Here is a 19,022-nt window from a genome sequence, read left to right on the forward strand (position 1 = left end):
TTTTTAAAAAAAACACAAAAACATCCAACATTACTGAGTGTATGAAAAGGAGGAAAATAACTAATAATAATTTCAAAATACATGATTAAAATAAATTGAGTATTTTTTTACATTTTACACTAACACTGTTATTTTAGAGTTAGTCGAAAATTGTGAAAACAAACTTAAAACTTAGTGTTTGTTTTTTAAAACTAAATTAAAAGCATATTGTCACAGACCACTGACCTATTACATGGCCTAACAAAGTATTACTTAAATATATATGTATTTGATTTGTCCCAAAATGTACTTTATTCAACAATCTAATTAACCATCATACTCCACTTATTAATGATATTTTGTAAAAATAATTGAATTATGGCAATGGTCCATAATTCAAAAACTAACATTGCTGAGAGGGTTGACATGGATTTCACTCCATCATGGTGTAGTTACAGTAATGCAATAGCTAGATTTGGTCTGTAAAAATTAATGTAATTTTATTTATTACTCATTTTTTAGAGAAATAAGGTCCTTAAATCTGTGACAGTATGCCTTTAAGGCTTGTTACTGAATGTGTTACTGTTATTTATAACCTCTGTATGGCACAACTTGACAAATATATTAAGCTCTTCAGTGAAAGCTTACAAAATAATCTTTACAGTGAACAGGAAACAAAAAGTAACTCCTGCAATACATTTTTATATTTTGTTTTTCAAGACATGCATTTAAAGTGACGGACCCTAGTTTTTAAACACTAAGACATATTTTTCTCTATTAGAGCTGTTTATGATCACTGAATTTAAACATTACTTATATTTTATTGTTTAATTTATCCATTTCCACACAACTGAAGTGTTTCTGGTCATCCCGGTGTTTCAAATTCCACAAAAAGCATTTTTCATATTTTTTAAAAACACACACAAGTCTGAGGCGTAACGGTTATGCATGGAGTCGAGTTCTAATCTATTTTTAAGAATATTTCCCAGTTTCAAGGTCACACACAGACTCTTGTTTCACTTTATCCAAATATTTTACAGGTTTGTAGATTAACTAAACTTAGTGTCCTTTTTTACGCTTTCAAATTAGGAAACTATCTCTGTTGCACACAAATTTGTTTTTAAAATGCACACAACCCCACCCTCCCAAACTACCACCAACACCACCCCACCACTACTAAAAACAAAAGAAACAATACAACAACATTAATTAAACAAATTAAAACCTTTATGTGACGTATAAACCCACTTTAGTTTCAAAGAGAACACACATGTACTTATTGTTAATTTTCTTGTTCCATGGACTTGGGGAAATTAATAGAAAGCAAAGTTTATAAAGTGGGTTGAACAGTTCAATCTCTTTCAATCTAGTATGCCCAAATTAGGAAATTGTATCCCCAGACCCCTAAACATTTCAGCACTTATATCAACAAAATTATTTTTTTAAATTTGATTTACAGAAAAAATATGTTTCAAGTAAGATATACATTGAAATACTGATTTTTGTTCATGATAAAAGTATTTGAATATGGCCTATTAAGACAGGTGACAGTTTGTAAAATATTATTTGTAAGTAAACAAGGTTGGCTGTTAAGATGTTTGTAAAAGGTTACGGTTCTTCTTTGTCAATTTGTAATATAATATAAGTTGGGGTTTTTTTTAGTCAGAATAGTAAGGTTGGTTTATTTAACAGGTGGCTGCTTTGTAGAGGGGTGTTTTAGTTCTTTTTTTAAAGTTTTTTTTTAATGCAAGAAAAACTGAATATTCATGGACGAGCTACTATATTCCAAGTGAGAGTCTGATAGAAGGTTAGACATAACAAGACAAGTCAAGTTCTCGCCAGATCGTGTGTCGTGCTTCAACAGACGGGATTTAGTCCTGTCTCATTGAGTATTAATATATAACCCCGGCCATCATGCTATTACAAGACATGTGAAGCAGGGGTTCGTTTGTGGTTGTGCTATACCAAATAAAATCCCATAGGCGACCATGTTAACATTTGTGTTTAAAAACACTATATGCAATATATCAACCAAACGATGACCCATAAATATCAGTACTACAATCCCTACCTCAAAGTATTAACTGAAGAAAATGGTACCTTTCATGGCTCATTTTCGGTGTAACCAGATGTTTTTACAATATCCCTAGTTTCACACAAAATGTGAGTACTTTTTTTTTTGCATGTACCCCATACATGTTCCAAGCAGAAGGTTACTTAACACAGTGGTACTAGATTTAAAATTGTATACATTTTTAGCCCAGATGAAACTAATTTTTTTTACAACCAACACTCCTATTTATACCCAATTACAGGACTTGTGGTGTTAACTTCTCTATCAAAAATTTGGTGCACCTCGAACTTTGACCCAGCCGGAAGTTATTTGGTTTAGTGCTACCTTGTGATCAGTGGTATACCATCCACGGAGTGAGTGCTGTAATATGGTTAACAATCGTTCCTGGTTTACAGTAGTCACAAAGAGTTAGGTTTGTGATCGGTGGTACACCATCCACGGAGTGAGTGCTGTAATAAGTGGTTAACAGTCATTCCTGGTTTACAGTAGTCACAAAGAGTTAGGTTTGTGATCAGTGGTACACCATCCACGGAGTGAGTGCTGTAATAAGTGGTTAACAGTTATTCCTGTTTTACAGTAGTCACAAAGAGTTAGGTTTGTGATCGGTGGTACACCATCCATAGAGTGAGTGCTGTAATAAGTGGTTAACAGTTATTCCTGTTTTACAGTAGTCACAAAGAGTTAGGTTTGTGATCGGTGGTACACCATCCACAGAGTGAGTGCTGTAATAAATGGTTAACAGTCATTCCTGGTTTACAGTAGTCACAAAGAGTTAGGTTTGTGATCGGTGGTACACCATCCATAGAGTGAGTGCTGTAATAAATGGTTAACAGTCATTCCTGGTTTACAGTAGTCACAAAGAGTTAGGTTTGTGATCGGTGGTACACCATCCACGGAGTGAGTGCTGTAATAAGTGGTTAACAGTCATTCCTGGTTTACAGTAGTCACAAAGAGTTAGGTTTGTGATCGGTGGTACACCATCCATAGAGTGAGTGCTGTAATAAGTGGTTAACAGTCATTCCTGGTTTACAGTAGTCACAAAGAGTTAGGTTTGTGATCGGTGGTACACCATCCATAGAGTGAGTGCTGTAATAAATGGTTAACAGTCATTCCTGGTTTACAGTAGTCACAAAGAGTTAGGTTTGTGATCGGTGGTACACCATCCACGGAGTGAGTGCTGTAATAAGTGGTTAACAGTCATTCCTGGTTTACAGTAGTCACAAAGAGTTAGGTTTGTGATCGGTGGTACACCATCCATAGAGTGAGTGCTGTAATAAGTGGTTAACAGTCATTCCTGGTTTACAGTAGTCACAAAGAGTTAGGTTTGTGATCGGTGGTACACCATCCATAGAGTGAGTGCTGTAATAAGTGGTTAACAGTCATTCCTGGTTTACAGTAGTCACAAAGAGTTAGGTTTGTGATCGGTGGTACACCATCCATAGAGTGAGTGCTGTAATAAGTGGTTAACAGTCATTCCTGGTTTACAGTAGTCACAAAGAGTTACGTTAATCTTGTTTGATGGCATCACTAAAACACATTGATTAATTAACCTTCGGCTATTGGATGTTAAACATTTGGTAATTCTGACATGTAGTCTTAAGAGAAAACCCACCACATTTTCCAGCTAGGGATGTTTTATAAGCACTACCCACTGACAGGACAGCACATACCACAGCCTTTGATATACCAGCTGTTGGGTACAGGTTATTTTTTAAAGTTTGTCTTGTTTGTGATTGGTTGTACACCATCCATGGAGTGAGTGCTATAATAAGCTGTTAACAGACACTCCTGGTTTACAGTAGTCAGAAACAATTCAGTTAATCTTGTTCAGTGCCATCATTAAAACACATTGATTAATTAATGTTCGAGTTCACTGATAACAAGTATTTCATTTATTCATCACTAATACACACACTACAGGAAGAAACCTGTCAGAACCTATGTAAAATATTTGTTACCTGCGAACTCAAAAATTATTAATGTAATTTAGCATCAAACTTGGAATTTTTGTTGTATTAGAGTCGGAATCTTTGTCTACCATGTGGTAGCCAGCCATTCCGCGTTTTCACTATAGAATAAACTCTGACTGAGAGAGCGATCATAACCATCCAAAATTCCGTCTAGCTCTCGAACGGCAGAGTACTCAGGCTAGTTCTACAAATAGGTATACTTTTTTTAGTTAACCATTTTCTAAAACTTTGTTAATTTGTCATTTCAGGTTCTCGAAGCAAATCAAACAACAGTGAGCAGTCATCCGATTCAGGAGGAGACAACTCCGACACGCTAACGTCGGGCGATGAGGCTGACGACGAAGGGGGTCTGAACGACGATGAAGCCGATGTGACGTCCAGCAACATTGACCTGTCTGACACGGAGACTGGCAAGAAAAAAAAAGACTTGACGACGCCCGACGACGACGACCTCGGTGATGTTGACAACATGACGATATCGCAACTGAACAGTCCACAGGGCCCGGAACACAACCTCAGCGCCGACAGTCACAATGTGGAGGAAGCAGGCAAAGACAAAAGTCCCAAACATCCATCTGTGATTGATGACCTTATGGAGTCTACTTCTGCTGCTGCTGCTGCTGGTCCTGTTGTGTCAGAAGATGAGGCTAGAAACCATAGAAACCCAAAACCACAGTCAGCACCTCATATCCATTCACCACCACTAGCGTCCTTGAAGTTACCACTCTCCAACTATTACATATCCTCCAGCGACCAACCTCTCGACCTGTCGAAGAAATCCACAAAACCAGCACACAGACATCGCTCGCTGTCTTCATCAAAAGGTCTTACAAACGGCCACTCGGCTTTTCCTTCCAGTTTGCAGAGTCTTCAGCTACGTTTTGGGGGAGACTTCCCCATCGACACCCCGAAGAAACCCAGCAGCAGTATCCCGCTTCAGTCGAGTATCGTCCAAGGAAAGTCTTTCCTCCGACCGCCCGTTCCACCGACTGGCAACCATGCACAATCGCACGACTTCAACCACAAATCGCGATTTCCGTCAAAAAGTGACAAGTCGTCGGACGCCATCCGAAGCAGTTCCCCACTCCAGAAAGCTGAACTGTCAGACTCGGATGACGTTGGCAGCGAGCATGGAGGCAGCAAGTATACGATCCACCGGTGCTCGTGCCTCAAGTCGTTCAGCACGCTGTACACCATGAGTGTGCACCTGCAGGACACGGGCCACATGCCGAAGATGAGCAAATCGCAGTCAGTGATGGACTACCCGAAGCTGGTGCGCGGCCAGGACATGTGGCTGAACCAGGAGTCGGAGCAGACGCGGAGGATCCTGCGCTGCATGCAGTGTGGCGAGTCCTTCAAGTCGCTGCCCATGCTGACCGTGCACATGATGCAGACGCAGCACTACGCCAAGATCGTCAGCTCCGACCATGGGCGCCGCTCGCACAAGTGCTCAGCGTACTGCGAGAAGGAGCTGGACCGCGAGTGCATCTTCAAGTGCAAGGTGTGCCACGACACGTTCACCGACATGGAGGGCCTGGCCAACCACATGATCGTGTCCGGCCACCACAAGAAGCAGGTCCTGCACACCGGCGCCGCCTATCCTGTGGCCGACTTCGGCATCCGGTCGTCATCACGCAGCAGGAAGAGATTCTACAGTGAGGACGGCGGTGGCGGAGGCGCCGCTGCAACGGTCGCCTCGCTGCTCGACTTCAAGCGCAAATGTTTGTCCTATGGACCAAACGGTTACCGTAGCAACAGTATGTCCGACAGTATGGCTGCCTCAGGGAAAGTTGCAGACAGTTTGATAACGTGTGAGAATTGTGGTCAGAGAATCGATATGGAGATGTTTGTCGATCACGTTCGGTTGTGTCTGAAGCAGAAATCTGAAGTGATCGATGCTCTGAAGCAGAAACTGACTTCGGAGGAGCATGCACGGATCAGGAACGCGAGCAGTTATCGTCAGATACCGAGGGTTAAACAGGAATTCAAGGTCACATCCCGGAACAAGCACCACCCGCCTAGTTTCCATAATGATCCTAAACGAGGACTGCCAAGATCATTGTCACCGAGAGAACAGGCAAAGAAAGATGCCATCAGAGCCCTGAAAAAACTGCACAGAATAAAAAAGGAACACTTGTTGAACGGCAAAGATGTTTACGAAATTATGGAGAGCATGTACAAGAAAACATTTGATGATATTAAGCAAGAAACAATTCAAACCTCTGAAACTAAAAGCCAAAAGGACAAAACTGTTTTACCTCAGCATGTGAAAGCAACAAAATTGGACAGTGCTTTAACTGCATCACACCTGACAACACTGTTTTCATCGAGGGAATCTGTTGAGCAAGTTCCACTGAAACAGTCTGTGGCAAGTGAAAACAGATCCAAGGAAAATGGGTTTTCACTATTAAAAAAGGACATGATTAATTCACGGGATATTGATCAAACAGATTCAATTCTAAAAGAAACATCAGAGACGTCTTTAAGTAAAACATCAGTGAGTAAAAAATCTGTAGAAGGAAATGAATTGTCATGTGACCCTGGACTGAAAGTAAGACAGGAAACAGAATCATTGGGTGTGGTTACTTCACAGGATGACCCATCTTTGTGTTCGCAAACTGACCTTGGACACACTAAAACATGTGAAAATCAGGCAAGTGAGCATGATAGAAACTCATCACCCTCCCTTGTTCCCATGGAAACAGATAATGAAAATGGATTGGTAGTGACCGACAGGTCGATTAAAGATAGTGTCAAAGGTGCAGAAACCACAGACGATGCGACAAACAGTCTGGCTAAGAGAGTAGAAATGGATTGTGATTCAAAATGTGATATTTCTAGTGAGGTTAGCCGCACTTCTGATGATGAGGGTGCTACCCAGAGTGGGTTGAAATCTCTAGACTGCGATCAGATCAAGCTCAAGAGAGAAACAAACAGCCCAGAGTCGGTTGATGTTGGCAACACCGACAAGATTGTGAGACAGTCAGGAGAATGTGGGTCTGAGTCAAGTGGCGGTGGACAACAGAGTGTTGATAAGAGTTCTGATGTTCCTGTCCTTGTGTCTTCAAGCAGTGTCGCTGATGTCTCTGACTTCAGTGACGACCTCAGGTCTGGTGATTCACAACTTAGGTCTGGTGATTCACAACTTAAGAGGAAGAAATGCTTTTCTGACAACCCTATATCTAACGAGTTGCAATCCATTAGCAAGAGTAATTCTTCTGACATTCTTAAATCTTGTGATTCACAATCCATCAACAAGGGACGCTCTCCTGATAATTGCAAATCTCCTGATTCAGACTCTATCAAGGTGTGCTCTTCTGATGTCAGATCTAGTGATTCACAACTCAACTACAAGAAATGTTCTACAGATTCAGAACATGTCAAAAGTTGTTCTCCTGACAACCTCAAATCTAGTGACAGCAAGAGTTTGTCCATCGACAGTGTTCAGTCTTGTGATTCACAGTCAGTCAGTCTGAAAAGTTCCACTGAGAGCCTCAAATCTAGTTATTTAGAACATGTCAAACTGGAGTCTAGTGATGCACAGCCAAATGGTAAGAGGTATTCTGCCAACAGTGATTTGCAACTGTTTGGTGAGAAATGTTCCACGGCTAATCTTGAAACCAGTGATTCACAGCCCAAAAACAAAAGCTGTTCCAGTGCTAACAACTCGAGTGTATCAGAGCATCAGCTTGGTGATATTTTCAAGTCAAACTCAAACACTGTTGATCCTCACTGTAATGGGGTCAAATCTACTAAAGCAAAAACAAAAGATAGCTTTAACAAAGCAGCAGACGGAAAGACTGAATCCAAAACTGAATACAAGTCTACTTTGAGTGTTGCTTACTCTGAGGATGGGGTGAAAAGTAAAAGAAAAAATTCACCTGTGTTCACAAACAGTGTGAACGATTCTGAACATAATGGGCATAAGGACAAAGTTTGTGACAAGCAGAAAATGTTAGAACCTGATCACAAAGATACTGATCATGTTAAGACGACAAACAATGTGGATGTGTCGTCTAGAAAACTGATGGACATCATTGATCCAGATAGTTCAGATACTACTGCCAACTCCAATTCTGCCTTGAAAGCCATGGAGTCGTTCATTCGGCGCAGCTTTACATCGACCTTCGACCATCATCGTTCGAACATTGCCAGCATGATGAGTCCAGTCAACAAGCTGTGTGTCCCACTACAGAGCACCTCAGTGACATCCAACAGTGATGGGTCTCTGCATTATTTCAGTAAACTGAAGAAAGGTTTTTCTTTCGATCCAGCAACCCACAATGGAGACAGGAGAGCAGTATTAGAAAATGGTGCTTTATCATCGGACAATGAGAAATCCACAAAGTGTGCAAAAGTGAAGAGCAGTTCCCACAGACTTGCCGCTAGTTCAAAACGTGAAACGAAAGATTCTTCGGAGGACCAGAAGAAAAGCTGGTCGCCGATGTCGGTTAAGAGTGAAAAGGACACTCCCTCTCCTCAAACGCTTCCCCGAGCGGATGATGACCAGGAGTCGCTTATAAACAAGTATCTGTGCGTGGAGGGCCAGAACTCGACCGGCCGAGGCTCGGCGCTGGACTCTCTGAGCAGCTTTGTGTACGGCCAGCCGATGACGAGCGAGCACCCACTGGACAGCCTTCAGAAGCTGCTGACGAGGACGGAGATCCCGCAGATGTTGAAACCCTGCTCGGAGTCCGCCTTGAGGAGAATGTACTCCACCTCCCCGGACGATGACGTCACCAAACCGCTGAACCTCTCTCTCAAGTCCTCATTGCACTGCAGTGGGGGGGACGACGATGGTAACGACCAGATGGATGGTTTTGAGGACACTGGTTCCCTCGATGATGGGGCTGGCAGTCCTGGCGGTGGTGATGGGGATCTATCCGAGTATAAGTGTGCCGCGTGCAGTCGGCAGTTCGCGTCGAAGGGCTCGTACCGATACCACCTCAGTCGATGTCACCTGTCCAGCGTGAAGATGTACGGCATCAAAGAAGCATTTAACATGAGTCCGTACGTCTACCTTCCTCTTGACCACACTGCCAAGTTCTCAAAGTATTACGAAATGGCGCAAGAGTTGGCCAACAAGGGCAAGTGAATGGATCTGTTGTTGCTCAGTAAAAGATTTCCTGTCCGTTATTTTACATCACTTTTTTTTCAAATCTATGCTGATGTTTTATTATTCTAATTGTTTCAGTTATCATCTATGTTAATTTGTTGTTGATTTTTTTTGTATGTTTTAATCATTTCAAATGTTCTTGTGCATTTCATTGCCCATTGTGTCTAACATGCTTAGTCAAAAAAAAAATCACAATGTCTGACACGTAATCATAAATTGCAACAAAACCAGTCATACATAAATATATTTTAAACCCACCAGACATGAAAAAAAGGATAAAATAATTAAGATCACTTCCAATTTCATTTGGTTATTTCTGAACTAACCGTACAGGTAAATTTTAAACTTTGAACAAGTCAATGGTTCAAGGAGTTCAAAAACATATGCCTTAGTTGACTGTGAAATATATTAAATCACTTTTCTTCTTTTGAAACTAAAATTTGTTTTATCTTATATATAAACGAAATTAAGATTTGCATGTCCTGAACATATTTATTTTATTACACTGACATTCCCATTAGCTGAATATTATATTTATTGCTAAATTAATTAATTATAATTATATATTGAGAAAAACTAGGTCATAGGAAGTATTTCCCAGTTTAGTTAATCAGACTGCTGATACAATTATCTTCTCCTATCTCACTTCCTGGTGCCTTCCATTGCATGTTCTCACTGTTTCCATATTGCTTTCTCACTCTTTTCATCTCACTTTCTCAGTCTTTCCATCCTACATCCATCTCACATTATCATGCTAATCATCTGGCTTTCTCTTTCCATCTCACGCTTGTTTTCTCACACCTATCTCACATCCTCTATCTTTCCATCTCACTTTCTCACTTCCTCTCTCTTTTCATCTCGCTTACTCACACCTATCTCACTTCCTCTCTCCTTCTATCTGACTTTATCATGTCAGTATCTTACTATCTCACTCTTGCCTTTGCTTTCTCACTTCTTCCATCATATCTTTACCCAATCTCCTCATGCCAGCCTACTAGTATCATTTCTCCATCTAATGTTCTCAGTACTTCCCACTATTTTTCTTGGTTATCATTTCATGGTCCCAGTCCTTGCATTTCACACAAGCTGTAATTGCCTTGTATGATGAATCTTGATCAAGATTCAAAAGGAAACCCCATCTCATGAATATTCATGCATGGGCAGATAGAGGGAAAGGCATGGTGTATACAATCACTCTTTTTAACAGATACTATATACCTGTATATCCATTTTGATGTAAATGGCCAAATAGTAGGATAATCTTGAAATCAGGGTCCCAAATATTTTACACACACACATGCATGTACATGTGAATGCACACACACACACACACACACACACTGACACATACACACTGACACATACACACTGACAAACATACACACACTACACACACACTGACACATACACACTAACACAAACCTACACACACACACACACACTACACACACACACACTGACACACACCACATACACACACTTATATACTCGTACATACACAAATGCACACACTGACACACACACCACATACACACACTGACACACACTCATATACTCATACATACACACAAATGCACACACACACAAACATGGACATACACACACACACACACACTGACACACACACAAAAACACATGCATGCAATATGCATATACACATACTCAAATATCTGCTTTTAAACTTGTGTATCCTTCGTGTCACAAATGTACAGTTCGATTGCCAGTATTACTGTTGTCAAAATGTTTTGTTCACCCCCCCCCCCCCCAATCATCTCCAAGGAATTTCTAAAATTATATTTATTTTTATAACATACACACAGAATCTAAAATGTTATATTTTCTTGGACAGTATTCCTCCAGATCGTTAGTCCATTGTTATGTCACAAAATTAAAATCTCACTGCATAGGGAATCTAAGAATTTGGAAGTCGACATACTGCAGTGAACAGCATATTTTTAGTGTTAAGCATTCTTCATTTACTTCATGGTTGTGTGAAATTTCATAAGCTTTGTTTCCACTCTCATCATAGCTCATTTACATCACAGATATCTGAGCAATTTTTAGTGCTGTTTTAGTGATTTTTTAAAAACCCTGATATTTTGTTGTTTTACTGGATTGTATAGTTAAGTTCGAAATGGTTTTGTTGTTTTTGAAATGATTATTGTAAATGTGAATCTCTTACTATAGTGCTATTGTTTTCACACCTGTAACTGGGTATTTTTTTTAGAAGATTATTTGAAAACCATTTGTTGTTTTTCTGTATTAACTTGGCAGCATTTGTCGATCACAATATACAGATTGGTTGGCTTTTTGTTTGTTACAGAACAAATCTTGTTTTTCTTTAATAGACATGTTTGTTAGATCCATTTTTTGTAATAAAACCACAAAGTACTTTTTGTATTTTTTGCTATTACACACACAATGAGTAGCCATAGTTACTGGTATATGGTAACTTTTATATTATCTCCATAAATAATATTTTCTTAAAAGATTTTCCTGTCTGTGGGATGGTGCATATAAAAGATCCCTTGCTACTAATGAAAAAATGTAGCAGGTTTTCTCTCTAAGACTAAATGTTTGACATCCATTAGCCGATCATTAATAAATCAATGAGCTCTAGTGGTGTCTTTAAACAAAAGAAGCTGAAAAGATTTATAATTGTACCATATATAGTGTCATATGATACAAAAATAGTGGTCACAAAAGTAAGATTGTGTAAATTAATTTTGTTTTGGATCTCACCCTCCACCTCACCCCTTCAGTCTTTTTTTATATTAATGATGTTTATGTGACAAATCAATATTTTAATTTTGAAGCAAAAATCTTAAGTTTTAAACAGAAATACGACACAGTTGTAAGAGGTCCAAGTATATGTACCTTTACTTTAAGGTAGTACTAAATCAAATAGCTTCTGGCCAAGTTAAAGTTCAAGGTGCACCCAACTTTTGATAGAGCAGTTAATGCCACAACTCCTGCTATTGGTGATAAATGTGTGTTTTGTTGTTTAAAAAATATTTATGCAATTTTATTTCATCTGCAGCAGTACCACTGTGTCAAGTAGCCTTGTACTTGAAACATGTTCGGGGTCCCTGTTAAAAAAAGAGTACTTATATTTTGTGCAGAACAAGGGTAGTCGTAGACACTAGCCATTATCTCTGAAATGAGCAGCTTCACCCCCTAATTGTTTTTCTGATTTACTTAAGGGTGAGGGGTGGTAGTATTTATATATGTGGTGTATATATCGATTGATACGCTGAAGGGTGAGGGATGGTAGTATTTATATCCATGATGTATATGTCGATTGATACACTGCAGATAGGAGTTTTAGCCACATGTTACTGTTGTCGTCTTTGGGATTTGTTTTAGGGGTCAAGTTAAAAGAGTTTGTTGAGTTTGCAGTAAGCACCTTTTAAAACACTGGATGATTTGTAAAAAGGTTTGCAAGACACTTTGCTCTGCATTGCTGTTGATATTTACTTAATTACGGTAGACTTTTAACAGCATGTTAAAATGTCATGGCTACTCATTGTGTGGTGTTTTGTTTCCTATTTGTGCTACTCAATTAATCTAATGTTCTATATGTCGAGCATACGTTAATTAATTTTATTATTGGTGAAATCCATTATACTGCCAGCAGTAAAACATCTCCATCATTAACACTCAGTGCTTTTTCTGTTTGTCAGACATTGAATACATCCATCATTAACACTCAGTGCTTTTTCTGTTTGTCAGACATTGAATACATCCATCATTAACACTCTGTGCTTTAATGTCGGACATTAACATAATCCGTGAATTCAGCAAGGACCAAACTCCACTGGTTTTTTATTTTCATGTTTTGTGTGCATTACATTACTTATTTAAAAAAACGTTGTAATAGTTCGCAAAAAATATCCCAACTTTGCTTTGAAAAGGTGGATAATGATTACACTTTTGTAGGCCTGATTTCTTATTAACAGTTCAACCATGATTCCTGATTCAAGTAAATATTGTCCACTTAGATTTTATTTTGGTTCATGCAAGTATGAAATGAAAAAATGTTGTCCACACTTTCTTATAACCTGGCTAAACATGAGCTCGGTGTTTTGATTTTACAGTCTATACATGCATCAACTAAAAAAAAAAACGTAGGTGGTTAGTTTTTCCTTGAACGGTGCAATGTTTATTATGCATACATGTTTATTATCATGGTTGAACTTTCGACAAAATCTAATTGGACCTTAGAGAAATCAAAAATAAAAATAATTTTCCTGTAAAGTTTGATACTTTGTATATTGAGTTGTTGCCCTTGTTGAATTCTCCACTTCAGTTGTCAGCCATTTTGTTCAGCTTTAATCATTTCAATAATTTACATCTACCTGATAGTGTATATCCACAAACTCGTGCACTTTGTTCATTACTGCTAAAAATACTAAGTTTTTCAGACAAGTAAAGGATATCACAGTCTGATAAAATTGTTCCGTTTTCTTTCTTCTTTTTTTCATCATCTTTTTATTACGTTTTTATAAATGTTTCTGAAATTCATTTACGACTCTCAGGCTACGTTCACTGTTAGTTATTTGTGAAATAAAAGGCTATTATTTTCAACTTTAAAACAGTAGATTTACACATTTGAAAACCTCTCATTTAACAAATGCTTAATTACATTTTGCTTATATTTTAGCTTCTGTCTTCAAAATGTTAAGTGTATATTTCAGACACCACAAAGTGCACAATTTCTTTGAACTTTTCAGATATATGTCCCATTTTCATTCTTTCATCGTTTGCCTTTTTCTTTTTACTTCAGTTTACTTCAGTTTATTTTCATGTTAACAAACTTTCACATCTGATCCAATTTTGCATTGTTTGCATAATTACTGTGTAATACTTCATAATATGAGCTTACATATATGTGTATGTTTTATAAATCATGTGTTATTGTTTATTATATATAATTATATTATTCCTATATACATAATTATATTCCATATGTTTTTGTACCAGTTGAATATTAATTAAGCATATCAAATCATAAACCATTTGAATTATTTCTTGTGTTTACATAATGTACCTATATTTATTTGTTATATATATTTTTAATTGGTGAATATATTATGGAAATGTAAGCTATATATCTTGTCCCTGAGAACAGATTGTTCACAATTATGTAAAATGCATTCACACAATTTTTATTCCTACAAATATATTAAGTTTTAGTAGCTTTAATGTTTTAAATCACCAAGTTAAACTTGAATCCTTGGCATTCCCAGGTATTGTTTAGTTTACTGTAGTTAATGTATGGAAGTTTAGACTATTTCAGGGCCCCGTTCCACAAAGCGATCTTAGCACTAAGATCACCTTAGTGCATAAGGTAACTATGGACTTACGGTAATCTTAGGGCTACGATCGCTTTGTGGAACGGGGCCCAGGCCACTAATTTTACTCATATCTCTAATTTTACTCATATCTCTAATTTTACAAGTAGGAAACATTTTAAGGAAGCTCCATAAAGGCCTTGTTTTCGTGCACCCCACTCCATTATATGCTGGGCTTAATTTTGTTTCTAATAATGATTTGTGATACCAGGTTATAAAATGGTGATGTGTATTTTTGTCTTGGAGAATCTAGAGTTTGCTGTGATTAATTGATAGCTGGCCATGATTGACAGGCTGTGTGCTTCAACCTTAATTGGATATAAGCACAAAAATAAGTTGAAATGAAAACAATTGATAGATGGCCATGATTTCAGTCAGATTTAAGTTTTTCTGAAATTAAATTAAAATTTACCAGTTATTGATAATAACCAGAGTTTTTGCTTTAAAATTGCTGCATTTAAAATATTTGCATTTAGATTCATTTTACATTTGGACATTTGCTATATACTAAGTATGAAAATTATTAAAATTATTTTGAAGTAATTGTACGAAACAAATAGTTAAATGTACTTTTTCTTCTTTAAAGTATAATTTCAGTAATTACACTGTATTATTGGGTTTATATTTTGTATGTGTGCCACAAGTTTGAGAGAAACATAAATTAAATTGTTTGAAAAATTCAGAATGGCTGCCAATCTCCTTGAAGCTTTAAAAACTTTATTGTCCTTGTCAATTTTTTAAGAGTACAAGTTAAATGTTGATCATGTTATTGCTGAAGTTATAGGCACATTAACAAATAAATACGTGCCAAATTGTAAGATACTAGTTTAATACATGTAGACTTGTTTGTTATATTACAGTACCGGTATAAGTATTTTTTTCCCTTTAAAATTAAAGATACAGATATATATATATATATATATATATATATATATATATATATATTGATATTGTTAAGTTGCACAATACTTACATCTTCTTATTTAAATTATTAAGGTCTCACGCCCTAGTTTCAACCCATGAAAATGGACACATTTGGATAAAGTTACAATAGAATGAAAAACAAGTCTGTGACATTGAAATGGAGAAATAGATTAGAGCCGTTACCATTACTTCTCAAAGGCTGTAATATGTCCTGTAGTTTGTAGTAGCTCAGAATTCGTAAAATGCACAAAAATAAAGACAGGGTCAGTGACTTTAAAAGTCGCATACCCTAATTTCAACGCCTAAAAATGGACACTAAGTTTGGTTAATCTACAAACCTGTAACACATTGGGATAAAGTTACAACGGAGTGAAAAAAAGGAGTTTGTGACATTAAAACTGACAAATATCCTTAAAAATAAAGACTAGAACTAACAGTTATGCTTCATCTCAGACGCACGTGCATTTTTAAAACTATGAAAAATGCATTTTGTGGCATTAAAAAACACCAGGATGACCAGCAACACTTCGGATGTACGGAAATGGATAATCTAAACAATAAAATATAAGTTATGTTTGATTTCAGTGATCACTAATGGCTCCAATAGTGGAAAATATGCTGTAGTGTTTAAAAACGTGGGTCTGTCTCTTTGATATAAAACTAGTCAATTTATTTTTGTTTAATAATTAATTTGATATGTACTGACATGTAGACCACACTTATCAAATAAAAAATATAAATATATATATATATATATATATATATATATATATATATACATTATGAAAAGTGGCTAATCAAAACAATTTTCATAAACTTTTCTTAATTTAGAAAATAAAATATGGTATAAAATCCTTTTTTGTGAATTTTGGTGTAAATTCAGAAATTGTTTGGATAAATCTTACCAGCTATCAAAATACACACACACACACACACACACACACGCACGCACACACACAGAATACAAACACACACACACACAAACCTAGTCACTGTATACTTGTTTGTAAATATAAACAGCAAGTATGTCTATACATGTATAGCATATACATATAGGCCTAGTAGGTAATGTTATGGTCAAGATATTTAGCCCTTGGAAAAACATTGGAAATATGCTTAAAAAAGTCCATTACACTTGTATGAATCCAGAAAAATTATCGGGACTAATATAAAAATTTACTACAGTGAAACCTCTCAAGACCGGACCCTCAAAATCAGACATTTTACAGAGTCCCTTTTTAAAAACCAGAACAGAACATAACCTGTTTAAACCGGATCCTTCTTTAAACCAGACATTTGTCTTGGTTCAAGGGTGTCCAGTTTAAAGGGGTTTCACTGTAGTTTAATGGCAGATTGAAAGAAAATAACCAACATTAGTTTTAATGGTTGGTGGCCTTAATAAAATTATTACCTTAATTAGTGAAATACATGTATACTGTACCAGTAGAAGAGAAGCTACGGTTTTATGTTCTGTATAATTTTTAAAGCCTATATCTGAGAGAAACTAATAAATCTCTGGTGGACAAGACTGTTCCACTGTGGATTGGAGTGAACTGTTTTATTTCATTAATATATACAATGTATTAATGTGAATGTTTGTACATATTTTATAAATTCTAATTTCATAGAACCTGTTGCCGAAGGCTAAGCCTCGAACATTACTGATAATTTTGTATATGTTGTTTGATTGGTTGAAATCCTCTCTGGTACCAAATTTGATTCAAGCTTTAAAATATTTAATCACATTTTTACATTTTACACTTTTTTCTTTTTTTTAATTGAGCTAAGTTTGGGTAATCGAATTTTAAAATAATAAAAATTAAAATATTTTTAAAATTGTAAAACAACAGGCCTCCATTTTGAAATTTAAGTATTGGTGAAATGCATATTAGAAATGTGGCTATACTTTGAAAAACGACCATTCTGTAAACAGATTCTGTTGCCATTTATTATCTTCATAGTTTCAATTGTTAAACGACAGAACTCGTTAAAAAAAAAAGATATATATATATATATTTTAATATGTTCAAAGCATATCAGCAGACTGGTTACCCGAACTTAGCTCCATATTTTTGTTGCAATATTTGACAGTGACCAGTGTACATCGTATCTGTGTTAAAGTTGCAATGCCGATGTTCCTCGTTGCACTATCACTGTTCCACAGTTATATTATCAATGCTCTACATCATATTAAATTAATAGTCAACATTGTATTATCAATGTTCAACATTACATTATTCCTTTTTGTGAATAAACTTGCTTCACTCTCAGGTAGTTCATTGTTTGTGTACATTTTTTTGTGTGTGTGGTGAAATGTATTACAAGGGCCAGATGTGTGGTGGAATGTATTACAAGGGCCAGATGTGTGGTGAAGTGTACTACAAGGGCCAGATGTGTGGTGAATTGTATTACAAGGGCCAGATGTGTGGTGAATTGTATTACATGGGCCATATGTGTGGTGAAGTGTATTACATGGACCAGATGTGTGGTGAAGTGTATTACGAGGGCCAGATGTGTGGTGAAGTGTATTATGAGGGCCAGATGTGTGGTGAAGTGTATTACGAGGGCCATATGTGTGGTGAAGTGTATTACGAGGGCCAGATGTGTGGTGAAGTGTATTACGAGGGCCATGTGTGGTGAAGTGTATTACGAGGGCCAAATGTGTGGTGAAGTGTATTACATGGGCCATGTGTGGTGAAGTGTATTACATGGGCCATGTGTGGTGAAGTGTATTACAAGGGCCATATGTGTGGTGAAGTGCATTACAAGGGCCAGATGTGTGGTGAAGTGTATTACATGGGCCATATGTGTGGTGAAGTGTATTACAAGGGCCATGTGTGGTCAAATGCATTACATGGGCCAGATGTGTGGTGAATTGTATTACGAGGGCCATGTGTGGTGAAGTGCATTACAAGGGCCAGATGTGTGGTGAAGTGTATTACATGGGCCATATGTGTGGTGAAGTGTATTACAAGGGCCATGTGTGGTCAAATGTATTACAAGGGCCAGATGTGTGGTGAAGTGTATTACATGGGCCAGATGTGTGGTGAATTGTATTACGAGGGCCATATGTGTGGTGAAGTGCATTACAAGGGCCAGATGTGTGGTGAAGTGTATTACATGGGCCATATGTGTGGTGAAGTGTATTACAAGGGCCAGATGTGTGGTGAAGTGTATTACAAGGGCCAGATGTGTGGTGAAGTGTATTACAAGGGCCAGATGTGTGGTGAAATGTATTACAAGGGCCAAATGCAGGATTTTTCTACAGATAGTGTGCACTTTTTTGTCTGCTGGCATACCATGCGCAAACTTATCAAATGTTTAACTTCTCTGAATCTGCTTAACAAATTCCAATAAAAAATGTCATGATGTGTCAGGCAGCACATGCATCATTACTTCTGGTATAGATGGCACTGTTATAAATTTTAAAAAATATAAAATTGCACAGGGTCAACATCAACACACAACCAAACAACAGCAATTTGTCGGTTTGGTTTGGGTTGTGTGGTTTTTGTTTTGGGGGGGGGGGGGGGGGGGGAACCTAAATGGTACAGCTAAAAGTTAACCCAGATTATTTTAACTTCATAATCTTTGCAGGGTCAGGT

General features: G+C 37.3%; 1 protein-coding gene across 3 annotated transcripts in view; it reads left to right on the plus strand.

Moving 5' to 3' along the window:
- LOC121389413 overlaps window positions 1-19,022 on the plus strand; it is a 130,902-nt gene that overhangs the window by 102,085 nt on the left and 9,795 nt on the right. For 2 of the 3 annotated variants that reach the window (XM_041521031.1, XM_041521032.1), the window contains exon 2: window positions 4,272-10,528. The exons of the other annotated variant lie outside the window; for it this stretch is intronic. In XM_041521031.1, the coding sequence (XP_041376965.1) occupies window positions 4,272-9,118 (4,847 nt within the window). In that variant the 3' untranslated portion in view covers window positions 9,119-10,528. Of the gene's footprint in view, window positions 1-4,271; window positions 10,529-19,022 lie in introns of those variants that run through there. 3 annotated transcript variants of the gene reach the window in all.

The sequence above is a fragment of the Gigantopelta aegis genome, chromosome 14, assembly GCF_016097555.1.
Source record: "Gigantopelta aegis isolate Gae_Host chromosome 14, Gae_host_genome, whole genome shotgun sequence".
NCBI lineage: Eukaryota > Metazoa > Mollusca > Gastropoda > Neomphalida > Peltospiridae > Gigantopelta > Gigantopelta aegis.